The sequence below is a fragment of the Rattus norvegicus genome, chromosome 6 (genome assembly GCF_036323735.1).
Source record: "Rattus norvegicus strain BN/NHsdMcwi chromosome 6, GRCr8, whole genome shotgun sequence".
NCBI lineage: Eukaryota > Metazoa > Chordata > Mammalia > Rodentia > Muridae > Rattus > Rattus norvegicus.
In genome coordinates, this window is record NC_086024.1 from 52,528,149 (window position 1) to 52,545,054 (window position 16,906).

The 16,906-nt window shown below is 43.6% G+C and overlaps 1 protein-coding gene across 4 annotated transcripts in view; it reads right to left on the reverse strand.

Annotated features, from left to right (window-relative positions):
- Positions 1 to 1,332: 1,332 nt before the first annotated feature.
- Sntg2 (syntrophin, gamma 2) overlaps positions 1,333 to 16,906 on the reverse strand; it is a 201,492-nt gene continuing 185,918 nt past the window's right edge. For all 4 annotated transcript variants that reach the window (NM_001106720.2, NM_001414915.1, NM_001414914.1 and 1 more), the window contains 2 exons: positions 13,426 to 13,536; positions 1,333 to 1,607 (listed from right to left, as the gene is read on the reverse strand). In NM_001106720.2, coding sequence (NP_001100190.1) covers positions 1,476 to 1,607; positions 13,426 to 13,536 — 243 coding nt within the window. In that variant the 3' untranslated portion in view covers positions 1,333 to 1,475. The remainder of the gene's footprint in view (positions 1,608 to 13,425; positions 13,537 to 16,906) is intronic.

The following is a 16,906-nucleotide window of genomic DNA, read 5'->3' on the forward strand; positions in this document are numbered from 1 at the left end:
TCACACACATATGAAAATAAACTGTAGGGTTTAATCTTCTGGGGGAAATGCTGTCACCTTCTCTGGTATCCAGTAAGGTCCATATTGGATACTGAGCATTTTCATAAAAAACAAAATGAAAAATTTCCCCATTTCTTCAACTGTAGTTCAGAACACCTTCCAATTTTGAGTGGGTTTTGTTTCTTTGTGGTTTTTTTATATAAAGAAAAATCTGTTCAACTTGGAGATCAGTGTATATATCCCCAAAGAGGATTTGGAGAGAGGGCACTGCATCACTCAGTCTTTTTTCCCCTTTGAGTGTATGTTCACAGAACTCTTAACCTCCTGTTGCTACAGATAGTCAACAGGAAGAAAGTCTGAGGAGAAACATGAGAACCAAGCCCCACACAGACAGTTCAAGGGTAGAATCGGAGGACCACTCCATTCCCACTAGAGTCTGAAAGGGCATCATGTATAACACATATTCTACATACATGATGGAGAAATATTGTGTAAGAAGGAGGTTGCAATTTCAACAACAGAAGCACAAAACTAGTTTGATAGGGTGAAACTATATCCTTCCTCCCAGATATCAGATAAACATGGGTGGATGGCAGGTAAGGAGCTATTGCTGAGTGCCTTCATTGCTCAAGGTCTGAAGGATAGCTAGCCCTCGGTGGTGTTTGTCTCTGCTTTCCACACGGTCCCTGTGTTTCCTTCCTCTCTGCAGTCAGATGGTTTGCACTCACCCTTTTCTAGAAGCCTTGACAAATGAGCATATAATCACACCTTTTCCTAACCACAGCCTGAATTTCTGAAAGGAAACTCAAGAATTCCATTAAATTGCTTTTAATAAGAAAAATAGAAAAGTCCCAGATTAGAAGTTATAAACAATATGAAAGACAAGGAAACCAAAAGCATGTGCTGTATTTGATTAATTAGGAAAAAATAGAATTCACATTTAAATGATATATAATTCAATTGCATAATAAACATGTAAGCATTTAATATAAAACTAAATAATTCAAATTCCCTCATCTCTCTCTTCATTTATCACCCTGTTCATTTCACAACCCAAATGCCTGTCCCACCCGTGACAGAGAGTTTGGTAATTGTAGACCTGTAGGAACCCCATTTCTCCTAAGAAAGAGTAAATGGTGGCTTCTGACTCTCCTACCTGGCACTTTGCAAAAATAAAATTTGGATTTCAAGAATGCAAGCAGTGGACTGTGGCGTTACATCACCGGCTGTTTGACAGGCTGGGACGGGATGGTTTCAGAGGACCCTGAGTTCCTACCACCACTGTGCCTGGTCAGGTTGATACCCCATTGTCAGATTCAACAGTCTGACCCATCTGTGAAACTAGCGATGTCTTTATTGGTATCACAACTATAGGCTCATTATAAAACCACACAAAGTTGCAACATTGTGCAGGAAAGGGTTGTTTCTTAAGAAAATAATTTAACTGTTCCCACGCAGCACTCCTTAGACTTGTTTTAGCTGCTGCACATGTATCTTCTTGCCACGCTCTGGCTGTCCATGAATGCAGGGTCTAGGGAGGCCACCTTGGCAGCAATGAAGGAGTGGATGCAGTGGAGGACCGCCGTCAAATCCTGGAACTCCAGCTCCTGAGGATGAACGAAACAAGACTATGGTCACTGGGAAGATGCATTATGGTAACTTTCAGCAAATTCAGTTCTTTGTGTACTCTAAGACTCGTTCTCCAAGTAAATACAAGTGCATGGTAAACCAGGTGATGTTAAAAATAAAGGCAGTATTGCACAATCAACATATATTTATAAAGATGGATATGCTGTTGTTGGTATTGGTACTCAGACAATATTGTCTGTGTCTCCTTAATCTCCATACAGGTTGAGATGCATGTCCTTTACTCAGCATTCCTCCTTAGTTTGTGATAGGTCTGAAGTTAGGGTTTCTGTCTTCACCGCAGGTGAAAATGCCAGGGCTAACAATGACTGTGCAATCAGAGTCTCATGGTGGTGGGGCTACCTGTTTGCTTACCCTAGTTGCATGTGTGCCTTCTTCCAAGTGTGGCTTGTAATGGGCCTTTTTAGAAGGGCAGTCAGAGTCCTACTGTGTGAACAGCATGTGGAGGGAGAGACCTTGGTTCCTCCGCCTCCAGTTGTCATGTCAACAAAAGGGAGAAAGGATGCTCAAGAACAAGATACTTTAGAAGGTGATGAGCTCCTTAAATTTAAGGTAAAAATACCTTAAATTCATGGGTCCTTACTTCTCTACCTTAAAGCTCTCAAAGACTAATATTGAAGAATAAAACCTATGTAAGTCATTACAATTATTTTAAAAGTAGTAGTAGTAGTAGTAGTAGTAGTAGTAGTAGTAGGAACTTGCCCAAATTTAGGAAATAATAATAATAATAATAATAATAATAATAATAATAATAATTCTTCTTCTTATTATTATTATATTATTATTTTGGAGTGCTACTCATATAGAGATCAGAGGACACTTTGTAGAGTCAATTCTCTTCTTCTACAATGGGTTCTGAGATCAAATTCAGATGGGTTCTGAGCCATCTCACTGTTCTCTGAGATTATTTTCTCCCCTACAAATTTCCCCACACAAAGTTTCCAGTCCCAACCAACAAAATTGGCAATGAGCCTACAAGGCAATATACAAGCTGAAGTCTTCAAATGTCATGCTGTTATAGAGAAAAGCAATCTTAGTGTCTTGGGATACAAATCCACCCCAACCTGCCACCCATCCAACAGGCGGAAAAGGTGATTTCAGTACATGACTGATGATTTTTTTTTCTACTCTATGCTATATCAATATGGTAAATTTCCAATATGGCAAAGAACAGCACACTTCCTTTTAAGGTGACTGTTCATTCATTGACATACCACTTATTAAATTTGAGCAAAATTCAATCATATTCTAAACTGCTGAGATAAGACCACAGAGAAAACGTCATCATTTTCAGGAGGACAGTCTGCTCAGGCTTGTCAGTCCCTCAGTTGTACTTGACAGGACCTCTGGGATGGGAAGTTGGCACACCTGCCTACAGGAGAGATCCAGCTCATCACAGGTGCTGAAGTCCTCCTGGACACCTGATGTGATATTTTTACTAAGGTTACTAAGGTGCTTCCTAAGAGAAGGACCTCATACTGTAAAGCTAGCCTCTATCTTCCTTTACAGAAGGCCCCACCCACATGCCTCTCTTGGTGTCTCATCCATTCCCTTCAGAAACTGCTCCTGTACTGGTACTCAGGACCCTGAACCAACCAGAGTGCCAGGGGAGGGTGGCCCAGGGAAGGGGACAGGAGAATTCACTTAGAAATGGCAAAGTTGAACTCCTGGAAAGTGTGAGTCAGCTGGAAAATGAATCCCGTGAAATCATACCTGGCCAGAGAGGGGAAAGGCACAGGTATGGGGTCCCTTGCACTTAGAAGCTGTCCTCTACCTCCTTATACCTGTGACCCAAAGATTCTCTTTTCTTCTTGACAAGATCTCCTTGTAAGATCCTCCTTTGCATGGAGGTAAAGCTTAACCTTGACTTTTTACCTGCATGAAATAATTACTTTTTTTTTTTGGTATGGGTAAAGAACAAGATGTCGCAGATGCTTAGGGTTTCCTTTATACCACTAAAGGGACTTCATAGCAGAACTCTATACTTGCTCCATGATTACCCCCATCCTGGTTTGTTGCATCCATGAGTTGAATTACCTAGCTGCTTTTCTGGATGTCAACCTGTCCTTGTGTTTTCTGTACACTGTGAGATGATAGTCAGGATGTTTTATCACTTTCAATTTTTCTCCATAAGAGAGGAAGACCAAGGAACATTCTTGAACAAACACAATGTTCTTGCAAGCTTACCAAAACTCTTACTTTCATCTGCATACACTCCTGATCGTAATCATCTTCTCAGGGGGATGAGTGGAAGGACAAAGTCACAAAGCCCCGCATCACGTATGCTTCCACAGCTGTGCTTTACGTACAAAAGCTGAAAATTGCTTTACAAATTCCTATGATTCACTCAATAACAGCACGGCACTCTGGAAGAAGCAGCCAGATGGCCACTGGCATGGAGATGCACATCTCAAAGCAGCCTTGGCATTTCCTGGCATGGCAATTTGAAGCCACATGAAAAAAAATTGAAAAGACTATCTACCACAAGGGAGTCACTCTGTGCAAAATCTCAGCCAAGAGTGTTCCTGTCCAGGAATCAAGTGTGAGCTTCTGAAAGCAGGAATCAGTCTTGATCCAGATACCGAATCTGAACACTTCACAGAGCATCCTTGGTTTGAGCAAGGGCCACGTCATGGTACCTGCTGCTCGGCCTAGATCCTAAGCAGATGCTGCCAGCAGGGCCATCCTGAACTACCCTTTTTGCAAGAGTTGTGAGCCAAAGACATGTTTGGCTTCTGTTGGGACAGGACATTCATAGTGAGTCCAGTGTTGTCTCTGTGCCTGCCACTCCCTGCTGGCCCCTTAAACTGTGTCCCAGGGGTGGTAGGCTGCCAACTCCCACCCACTGAGAAAGAGAATCTGTACACTTGAGTCGGACGTCATACAGCAGGGATACAGCAACTGCCTCCAAATTTGTCTGACAAACCTTAGATAAAGATAATTGTTTCTAAAACAAGTTTGGAGAAAAGCCAAGAAAGCCATATCTGTAACTATAGACTGTTACTGACCCTTTCTCATGTCAGCTGAGCTGTCTTGTCTAGGAGTGACGCATGTGCTGTTTTTTTCAAACACATTTGACATTTTGAGAATGGGGTCTTCCGCCACAAGTGCAGTGGAGCCATGAGAAGCCCAGGAGATGATGAAAACCTCCTGATTCTTAGCGAGCTATACTGCTAAAAAATATAAATAAATAAACGGTATTTCTTCATTTAGTCGTAGATTCTTGTCAGTGGAGCCTCAGTTCAGTGCCTGAGTAATAAAGAAGGCAAATCTGGAAGGAAACCCTGACCAGTGACCCAGTCCCTGCTCACCTGTGTCAGGCTAGGTTGGAATGGAGTTGATGGTTAATGCCTGTGACAGAGATGTCACCTTGCAATGTGGACTCTGGTTCCTCCACATACTGGCTGGGCAGTCAGGTAGTGAGTAGGCCAGTGCCAACAGCCCTCCAATGTTTTTAGCATGTGTTACTAGTTCTAGTATCAACAATCCTCCCATGATTACTAATGGCTTGCCACACGGCTAGGAAATTTTCTGAAAATTTACTCCATGAATCTGGTGCCATTTTGATCAGATACAGTGAATGATTGAGCTGGACAACCAGGAGACTGTGTAATTTCCCTGTCAGTGAACCTGTAACCTCACAGCCGCTCCTGTACCATCCCTATGGAACTAAGGGTGATGACAGGAATCAGGGGACAGTCACTGGAGCGTCATCAGTGTGAGATGGATATTATCCCTTTATCTGCATAGTTTTGTCAAATCAATAACATTGCCTTGCCTCAAAATTACAATATAAATGAAGATAAAAGTCAGAGACCACCATTCCAACTTTAAAATGAGGAAATGGAGTTCAAAACAATCTTCCAAAGTGACAAGACAGAAATGTCACTTGAAGTCAGGGATCCAAGAAGCCCCATAGGACTTCGCTGTGTCCCCTGCTAGAGTTTTAGGAACTTGGTACAACAGTGTCACCACGTTGCAAGCTGCCTGAGGAGAGTAACCTCAAACAATTCTTCATCACCAGGAGTCCTGAGTTGCTCTGAAGAACAGAATTTAAGCCTTTTCCAACTTCCCTATTCTGCAGATGTCTTTGTCGACAGGTGGGTAGCATTGTTGAAGGGATGTCCAGCTGCCATCACACTAGAGGAACTTGGCCAGGAACCCCACAGTAAAGGTATCAAGGAATGGAGGAGAAGGTAATTTTGATGGTTCCTTCTTCCCTTGATTCAATTCTTGAATAAAGCATTTTTACATTTGTGCAGGGGTGGGGTTGGAGACATTCCAGAATAGGGCAGGAGCCAAGGAGCAAAAGCAAAACGCTGATGGTAGCTATGGGTCTGTGCATGTGTATCATTAGGGAGAAACTATGAGTGGGTTCTGAGATATCCTTAAGGTCACGGCACAGAGCAGACAGCACACACATCACTCTAAGGACAACCCTTCAGGAAGTACAGGGAGCTATGGATGGAGGGTGTGTAGGAGGCAGAGGCATGTCTGTGGGGCAAGGACGCCTGTCGAGCATGAGACAGAATAGAAGGTCTATGGAAAGAAATTCTTTTCAGACAAGGACAAGAGTCTGTGAGAAAAGATGAGGGCTCGAGTTAAGGTAGAAGGAAAGGCAATGGCAGCTTCGAGAGGTGCAGATATATGCAGGGTTAGGATTGCTCTTCTTGGTACAACCTGGATAAAAGACCCCCAAAGAATCAGGACTGCACCTGTGAGGGGTGAAGCAACCAGTGTGTGTGTGTGTGTGTGTGTGTGTGTGTGTGTGTGTGTGTGTGAGAGAGAGAGAGAGAGAGACACTGAGACAGAGTAAGATGGAGACAGAAATGGAGAGAGACAGAGAGAGACAGTAAAAAACAGACAGAGACAGAGACAGACAGAGAGGAAGGAGCAGGAGAAGAAGGGGAGATCAACTCATGGTAGTCAGTCTGGAGCTGGAGGGAATAATGGAGAGTGTAAGAATCCACTGTTTGCCTCAAAGGAGGCGCCTCTCCTCACTTTATTTGCAATTTTCTTGCATCAGGTAGGCTGTCTCTGGTTTCACTCTCCCAGTCTTAGCCACATATGGCTCACTGAAACGTGAAAATACTAGAGATTTCCAGAAGTCAACAATTTGTAAGCTTTAAGTTACCCACTAATTTGTGTAGCTTGATGTCTCCTGTTTTCTATCCCAGGATGCAGACATCTTTTGGCCCAGTGAGTACACACTGCATACACTGCCTGCTGCTAGTCACTTAGGAGCCATCTGTTATCGCACCAACTGTCTTGGCACCACGGTCACCCTTACTCTGCTTAATGATGACACTAAAGTAGAAGAGTAGTGATACTCGGCAATTCAGATATGACAATAAGAAGACATAAACTGCAACAAGTTAGGTCTATCACAAATCTGTATAAGAATATTTGTTTGGCACATACTGCAGGAAATATCGACAGATGCACAGGTTTTAGTGTTAAATTAATTACTTTTAGAAATCACTGTGGCAAAGTATCTGACTCAAGGAATTTAAGGGAGGAAATTTTACTTTGGCTCAAGATTTCAAGAGATTGACGTTCGTCACGCTAGGCACCAGGTAGGAGCTGCTCATGGTGGGTGTGAGTGTATGGAGAATGGGGAGGCAGCTCTTCACATCCTGAAAGACCAAGAAGCAGAGGCCTCAAGCCAGAAGCAGATATATAACCTTCAAGTGCTACCCCACACAGCTCAGGTCTGCTAGCTGGAGCCTGGAGCTAAAGTTTCGACAAGGTCTAGAATCAGCAATAGTCGCTGTGGACCAAGAGTTCAAACACATGTGGGGAATATCTCAGATTCAGCTCAAATAGGTATTGTCTGTGACTTCTGGTAGCCACTGGGTCGGGGAGGTGTAAGAACATTCCTTCTGGAAAGGGAGATCCTCTTATCTCTTCTAGCAAGTTCATGTTTGTCTCAGACCCTGTTCTATTGCTTGGAGAAGCACCGTGACCAAGGGAATCCTTGTAAAAGAAGGCATTTAATTGTAGGCTTTCTTACAGTTTCAAAGGCTTAGTCCATTCTCATCATGGCAGGGAGCATGGCAGCATGCATGGCACTAGAGAACTAGCTGAGAGCTTTGCATCCTGATCTGCACAGAGGCGGAGAGAGACTGGGTCTGGCATGGACTTTTGAAACCTCGAAGCTCACCGCCAGTGACACTTCCTCCAAAATGGCAATGGTACTTAATCCCTCTAATTCTTTCAAATAGTTCAACTCCCTGGTGACTAAGCATTTAAATACATGGCCATCAGTGCCATACTTACTCAAACCTCCATGGTATTTGGCAGGTTTTGAAGGCATATATTTTAAAATGTTTGCTGTCACCCTCAAAATTGGCATCATAATCTGTCTGTAGGCAGTGGTCTGCGTTAGGTGATGAAATTGTCTGTTTTCTCTGGTTCACATGTTTTTTCAAAAAGGATTCATTTTAATTAAAAAAATTATTTGTATGGCTATATGTCTGTGCCAGGTATGTACATATGACAGCAGGTGTCAGTGGAAGCCAAAACGTGATATCAGATCCCCTAGAATTGAATTAAAGGCATTGCAGGCTATAAGGCATAGGTCCTGTAAATTGAACTTGGTTCTAAGTCATCTCTCAAGCACCCCTGGTATACATTCTTAGTCTTTCTCCTTCAGCAAATAACAGAATTACAAATTAATGCCTCTTATTGACATTGGCAAGATTTTTTTAAAGACAAATATGACTTCTCTAAGTAACCTTGATTCTGTCAAATTTGGTGCGTCCACATATTTTAAGATGGACGAGAACTTTTGGCAAAGCTGTTTTAACTAATACTTTTTTTTTTTTTTGTAATTTGCACTGACTCCAGGGTATCTCACACACATACCGAGAGCGAAAGAAGCTGGGAATGAGGAATGACTGTGTGGTTTCACCTTTTTTTCCCCCCTGTGCTGGTAAATATTTTATTTGGAAATTTCCATGTTCCGACAAATATAAATAACTCCTACACATTTTATTCAACCAAGGTCAATATCTTGAAGGACAGTATAGAATTTCCCTCATTTTTAATTTAATGTTGAGGGATAAGTTACTGATGGTGACGCCCTGGGAAGATACCTTCAGGTTAGTCTGGTGTACAAATAATTTACAAATGCATGAAGCTGGCACTGGCTCATACCACGAGGGGCTTTGCCACTTGGAGTGTCACCAACCTCTGCAAGGCTACTCAGCGCAGCCTCCTGGGCTTCCTTCTTGTCCCAGTGAGGACAGCAGGAATAACTTCCATCTCTCTTTTTAGGGAGGCACACCCACACTTTTGCTTCTGTTTCCCTTTTTAAAAACATGGTGCTCAAATCCACTTTTCATTCTATCATTAACATGAGTTGTTTCTTTGAACCCAATCCTTCACTCATCTCCAGGGGCAGTGAATAAGGAGAGTGCACTCACATTCCAAAACCTAGAGGGAAATTGGGCCCAGCTGTCTCTGCTTGTAGAATCTGTTATTTCATCAACTATAATTAGAAGCAAAGTGATTAATAAAATGGACGGGGAGTGGAAGAGATAATCTACGCAGTTCCCTTGCACAGAGGAAAAAGCAAGTTTACAACACATGTCTGCAGGGGCAGCTAGGCCGGCCATGCTTCAGGGTGTCTAATACTCTTGTGATGCTTGGCCACGGGGACAGTGTCTTTTCATATGTGGAGATAATCCTTTGACAAAGTTCCTAGCAACCTAGTTAGCTTTCTAGATATCTTCTCTTTCCAGGACCTAGGACTTGAAGCTCCTATGAACAGACTTGTCCTCAAACCCAAGCTATATGCTGGCGTCCACCGGTATGCACCTGCCTCACTTTAGAAAGAACATCTCAGTGTTATGCTAGTTTTTTTTTCTGCCTTGAGATTTTTTTCTCCCTTCCTCTAGCCTAGAGAGAGCTAGCAGCAAAGCTTCAGAGATCACTCTTAGGGAACAGACTTCCTATATGCTTGCCTCACTATACGGTCAGCTTGTTCAGGAAGCTTGGGATGTGAGTTGCCAGAGAGCCTCAGAAACTAGGTCCAGCCTGGGGACATCTTAGAGGGTAACTGTATCATCAAGTTACCACTTGGTACAGAGTATCTTCTGGTGGAAGAAGAGTTACATACTTGCCTATAGAGCACATTTAGCTGTGTGTTTCTGTTAATAGGCTAGTTCTAATTCCACGGTCAGTCGGAACACTGTGATTCTAATCTCACAATGAACAGGACACACTCGAAACAAAACAAAGCCAAAGAAAGCCACCTGCTACTGTGTAATGGCTGAGTGGTGTGAGGAAGCTTGCATGGGAGCAGACTCAAATGACCCTGAGGAACATTGGAACTGAGCACTGCTCCTGGGGGAGTTGTACCTCTGCCTCTGTTCTTCCTCCCTTTCTGCTGCAGAGGTCATTCAGTTGTCCCTGGTTTCTCCTCATGAGCAGTGTAACGGTCTGTCTAATGGCTGGGTTGGGTTGACTACTCCATTTTGCTTCTTCTGACTCCGAAATAGTTTTTCAGTGTGACTAGTTCATTAGCATCAGTAACCCACGCCTGGCATTGCTCTCTGTGCCAGCTCTGTTTGCTGCCTGCTCTTTAGCTCAGGTTATTCACACCCAGTTCTCCTCTCTGCATTAGACAGGCTTTATTGGCTGCCTGATGACAGAGACTACTCTTACAGAGTGAAAATTATGTGCTATTGTTTCTCCCAAAGACAGAATTATTCTTCATTAGACCGTGCTTTGTTACAAGGATACAGATGGGGATATTAGGGGTAAGATTGGTCTGCAATGATGAAAGCACTTCATTTTAATAATGAGAATATTTTTCTTCTGAGAAACTTGTAAAACTCTGGGTATATTTAGTACCCCCCTCTTCTTCCTCTCCTCCTCTCTTATCCTTCCCCACTCTCTTTCTTCCTTGAGACAGGGTCTCACGTATTTCAGGGTGATCTCGAGCTTGCTGTGTAGCTAAGGATGGCTTTCAACCTGTGATGCTCGTCTACCTCCCAAACACTGGGATTACGGGCATGTGCCACGGCACCCAACATTTTACAGAACTTTCTGTGTTTCTGTACTAAGTTTCTCTTTCTTTCAGTGTTAAAACGGACTTATTAAACACACGTTCGGTGGACTTCATGCTGCAAAGATAACCTGTCCCAAGAAGCTCAGTCTCAGACACTGAAGAGACTATCAGAAACATAAATATAACCAATGGACCCAGAAATAAGGTGTGGGGTGGTGGAGTCACATCACAACAGGAGCTAGCTGAGGGGGTGGGGACAGTTGTTTCACCATTACCCAATCCTGCATCTCCTCATAATCTCATGGTAAGTCATATAAGCAGTCAGCTAAATAGAACTCCAGGAAAGCAAGTCTTTCATTTATGAAGATTTTAGAAGCGAGGGAGATGGCTCAGTTGGCAAAGTATTTGTCACACAAGCATGAAGACGTGAATTCAGACACTCAGCAACCACATAAAGACACCATCTTTCATCCCAGCGCTGGGCAGGCAAAGACAGGTGGATTTCTGGAGCTCACTGGCCAGCCAGCCTGGCTGAATTAGTGAACTCCAGAACAGAGTAAACTCAAAAAAAAAAAAAAAAAGGCAGAGAGGAACTGAGAGAGATATCAAACACCAGCCTCTGGCCTCTACACACAGTATGCATACATGTGCACACACCTACATGAACACACATATCAGAGAGAGAGAGAGAGAGAGAGAGAGAGAGAGAGAGAGAGAGAGAGAGAGAGAGGAGAGAGAGAGGGGAGAGAGAGAGAGAGAGAGAGAGAGAGAGAGAGAGAGAGAGTAACTGACTGATGATTGAATGACTGAGGCTGTGTGCTAACTCCAAGGACACCTAGAGGTCTAATTTCCCCCCTGCTTCATACACTGTAGCATCTTCAGCTGGGCAGGTTATTTCTGAGTGAAGCAGAGTTATGTAAGGCGAGGCATCACCCCCGTTTCTTTCCCTCACTGTGGTGAGCTTAAGGCTGGACCTGCAGAAGCCTCCAAGGCCAGGAAGTGAGCCTTGTTCTTGCTTTACTTCACTTAAAACCTCAGCCCTTTTATGCCTCATCCATGCTTGTGTTTCCAGAGAAACCCTGGTAGTCTGAGATCTATGAAGGATCAGGGCTGGGCTGCAAGTCTGTGCATCTCAATCTGTTGAGATGTATCCACACGCCTCCCAGGCATTTCTAGGTATGTACATAAAATTTCTATTCACCCACTATTCATGTACATGACCTCTATAAATATTAGGTTTTTTTTAAATTTTAAACCAACCAGGATGGAAATCTGCATAATCCACGCTAAGGGCCACAGAGAAGTTAACATTCATTTCAGATCCCGACCCAACAATTCCCTTTCATCACAAGCTGACACAGCTTCCCCTTTATCAACATGGCTGACCTTCAGTTGACTGACTGATGGTTAACAGATAGGAAATTAGACCTTTAAGTCCCACAGTACCACCTGCTAAAGGGGCAGCCCAGATGCTAGGCAACCATGCGCCGTTCCTTCAACATGTGTTCCAGAGTACAACAGTGCCTCAAGCCTACCATGAACCAACATCCTCGGGACCCTGTGACTCCCGCGCTGAAGGAGTGACTGGACAGATGCAGGGAAAGGTGACAGGTCCCTCCCTGAAGAAATCCTGACAGGAAAGTGCTGCAAGTCACTCTCTGCTCCACTTTCCTCACACTAATCCCCACTCAGGCCCCAGGACTTGGCTCAAAGTAGAGGGTAGGATGCAACTTTCTGAGACAGCCCAGTGTACTAAGAGTCTTGTCTCCTCACTTTAAACCTCAACACAGGGGTCCACAGCTAACCCCAGCTTAGGGCTTCACAGGATGTACCCCCCACCCTCCAGAGCGTCATACCTGTCCTCCAGCTCAGGGCTCTATAGCTTTTCTCTTTCCCCCAGTGCAACACTTCAAGCCTCCACAGTCTGCCCTCTCCACCTCAGGAACCCAAAGCCTGAATGTCCCATGTAAGGAACCTGCAGCCTCCCACTTCCCTTCAGGGCTCTACACCCTTGTACTGACCATGGCCTGTCTAGTATGCACCTCTATCACTGGCTTCGGCCAATTCCTAACATAGAAAAGCCAAGCAATTGTATGTAATTTCTCTTCTTCGTAGAAACGTTCTTTCGTGGAGTGAGACAAGGGCAGGATAAAAATAGACCCTAATTCTTCACATATAACAATGTCAGGTGGGTTGTGTTGCTCAGGTTAATTTCATAAGAAAGAAATTCAAGGAAAGAGGTGACATTCTGTCTCTAAACAATGCATATGTGTTATACGCACACACACACACAAATCTTTTAATGCACTAAATTTATGCTTTCATTTGACAATAGTTTGCATTAAAGTTAGTTTGTTGATGATGACATACATGTAAAACCATGAAGAAAGTCTACCTATTAATAATGAAGAGATATCTCAGTGTAGCACCTCTGAAAGGGACAAGGGACATTTTTTTTTATTCTGTGCCTCAGACATTCTATCAGACAATGCAGCTTGCAAAACTCGATTAGATTTTGGCTTCTAGAGCATTTTCATTGCATCGGCTTCCTACTGCTATTTACCAAGCAAATTGTGGATTTTGTTAGAGTTAAATACTTTGTCTCATCTGTCACAGTTTCAGGTCACAAACCCTCCATGGGAAAAGTGTCAGCCCTGAGGTCGACTTCTAATGCTGGGCTGAGCTCGTTCCCTCTCACGCAACCTTTTTCCCACTGACCCCTCTCCCTTTGTGTCTGTGGGTGCAGGGTGCACAGGCGTTACCTTCGTTTCAATCTGTTTGGTGTCCGGATTCTGAAACAGCAGCTTTACTCGAGTTTTCCCGTCATCTGAAGATCCCTTAAGCTGGGAGAACTTGAATCTCCAGAGTACGTTCTGCAGGGAGATGAAACAAATGAGTGATTTATAAGCAGGGCTATTGTTAATTAATCAATTCATTTAATTAGTAACTGTTATTAATGTGAAGTACCTATTGGGTAAACGCCACAGTGTTGAGAGGCTGATCCCATCCCTAGCCAGTTCAGGGTCTCATACGGGCCTTTCTAGTCCTCACCCTGCTTTTTCCAGTCTGGCTTTCCTGTGCCTCTCCTGGAAGCTTCCTTTTTTGCTTATAGGACTATGAAGTCAACTGAAGGCTGGCCTCAGGCCCTGTAGGATGCCCACCCATTAAAATGGAAAGCTTGTATCCTGGTTGATCACCCCACCATGGCCACACAGGATCATTCAGCCTCGGGTTCCCAAGAACCAACAGGAGGACGCGGGCAGCTCTGCCTTCCACCACTACATCAAGTGCGTCTGAAGCACACACTGAAGTGTTTCAGAGGTAAAATGTAGTCCCAGTCCTTAGGAGGCTAAGATGGTAGAATAACCATAAGTTTAAGGCTAATCTGCCTCACATAACTTCAAACCAGCAAGGGCTACCAAGGGAGAACATGCCTCGCAAAATAAGAAAAATGCAATCTTTGTTGTCCTAGAAAAATACCAATGGGGATTAGCAATGTTTTAGCCACCTACAGGTTGTTTCTATTGCAAGCATCATTTTCTAAATGAACAAAGCATTTTCAGCATTAGGCAGACAAGAAGAGGAGAATGGAAAGTCTCAAAAGCAGTTCTGTTCCTCTAGATGGTAAGCTGTGTGCCATGCCATCCACACTGGCCTCAGGATTCCTTGTGAGATTTTTCATAATGAACCGTGGACATGGATCAAGAGAAAAGTCTCGAAGCTCATGCTGCTTTCATACTTCAAGACATTTGGACTCCGTGGTATCTTGAGAACCATTCACTCTATCCCTGCATTTCCTCTGTGCTGAGGCCAAGTCTCTGCCAGCTCTGGCAGATCTGAGTACCAGGCTGTTTTCAGAGTAGGAATTAAGAGAACATGAAAGAGTTTCACCCCAGTTACAGCACAGGTCACCAGTTTCCTCATGTAGCCCTTATTTGGGGTAATGGAAGAAAATGATGTTCGGCTTCTCCTGTTTTTGATTGTGTTACAAGACATCCAGGTCCACATGGTGCATGGGGTGGTCAGCAGGCTTATTCCCTTTTTTTATTTCGTGTGAGCCTTATGTCCTCAGCATGGTGATGCCATGAGCACCTTGTTTGACACTTATTTAGTTCGTTGTCTTTAATGGCTCACTGTCTGTTCTTTTCAGTTTTAAACATTCCAAGCTTTCTTTCATGCGCCTAAAATGTAATTTTTTTATTTAAAAGGAAACTATTTCAGAAAACCGTGAATACTATTTCTGCCCGTGGTCCTAGCAAGCTACTAAATCTCTAAACGCCAAGCCCTTCTTAAATATGCAACTGAGCCTCTGTACACAGATCTGGGCTTGCAAGCTGGGAACTCAGAGCTCAGATTGGTTGCTTAGAGATCATGACACAAATAGTGCTCACTTTAGTTTAGACATCAGGAGATGGATTTGAAAGGGCATTGAGTCCCACTGGAGTAATAAAGGCCAAGGGGCATCTCAACACTCAGTTCTCAGTCATAGAGCTGGGAGACATCTTTGTGTGGTTTTAGCAACCACGGCATGCATGCATATATGAAGTACATGACCTTTGCTTTCCTCTCAGCAGTGACAATTTCATTGATAGTCACTGCTCGCCCCTTCAAAACCACTTGGGGCTTTAAGGTATTGAAGGTGAAAGTGACACGGATACCCATTTAGGAAGCCTGGTGGGGTTCACAGGGGCCGTAACACTGGGATCATGGTGTTTTGCTTCTGCCAGTAGAATGACCTCAGTTCCTCAGTCACTTCCTTTTTCTTTTGAATTTGAACTTCTTTAGTCCTAACCTTTTAGAATTATGGGATTCCAGCCTGGATTCAGGCTTCACAGGCACCATCCCAGCATCAAGCAACCAGGAGATTCGCACTGAGAAAGTTGGAGCACTGGTGCTGTTACCAAGGAACATCCATGAGGTAAGAAAATTTCCATGGCAGGAAATTCTGGAGTGTGACTTATTTCATAGAGGGACAGAGCCCCGGTGTTGCTGGAAATCTGAGTGGCATAAACCCCGGAGTCCTCAGCCCTTTGCGGTTGCTGTAATCTTACTAGAGACAAGGCTGGGCATTCACACTGTTCGCGATAGCTGGTGGAGGAGGAGGAAGATCTTCTTTGGGTATCTGGCTGTTCTTTATTCTATACGTGTGAGCCTGGAACTTGGCTATTAAAGGGAAGTAGTCAGTCTTTGCTTTACTTCTTCATTTCCAGCTCTTCCCCTGCCTCCACAGACCACGACAAGACCAGAACATCAGTTACCATCAAACTACAGAGCAAAAAATGTGTTGACTGGTGTCATGCCAGCTAGCCTGTAGACATGTCAGGTCCAGGCCACATACCTAGAATGGTGTTCTTGTTTATTCCCATTTTGATGACTTTAAAATATCTTTGTAGAAATGGAAAAATGTTCTGTGGTCTTCTCATTTAGTATCAGGGGAGAAAACCTGCTTGGCTATGTTTCCTGCCCTTCCTAATTACTCCTTATGTTGGTGAAATAGATGCTGATAAGAATAGACTGATGCTCGGAGACAAATGCTTGTCCCTCCCTGGTAAAAGAGAAGTGAGGATTACAGAACTGAGCCATTAGTATATGAGGGACAACTATGTGGATATCTACTAAAGCACAGACAGTTATCAGAATCCTAGTACTGTGTGTGTGTGTGCGTGTGTGTGTGTATGCGTGCACATGCTACTGAGGATGAAACTTAAGGCCTTGTGCATACTATCATCCTCTCCCACCAAATCATAGTCTACCCTCAAACTATGTTTTCTTAGGCCTTTGATACAGAGAGCTACTGCCAAGTCATGGATCTAGCTGTGTCTCAGCAAAGATACAGTAATGAACTGATTCAATGACATGAAGGCTTGAAAGAGTCTCTCACATTCCTCGCCCCCTCTTTGTCTAGGTGTGTATGTGGAAGCCAGAGGGTTAACTTCGGTTGTTCCTCAGGTGCCATTCACATTATTATTATTATTATTATTATTATTATTATTATTATTATTATTATTATTAGACAGTCCTGTTATTAGTTTGGAATTTGCCAATAAGCTCCCAGGATTGACCTGTCTTTGGTTCCTCTGGCTCCCTTATGTGGTTCTGGGGCTGGACCTCATGCTTGCAAGGCAATCACTGTATTGACTGAGTGATCTCTGACCCCATCCTTGTCCATGATATTCTGGGTAAGGGGCAGCCTACTTTATCTAGCCCAAGGAGGTATTAAATGCTTGACATAAATTCTAATGC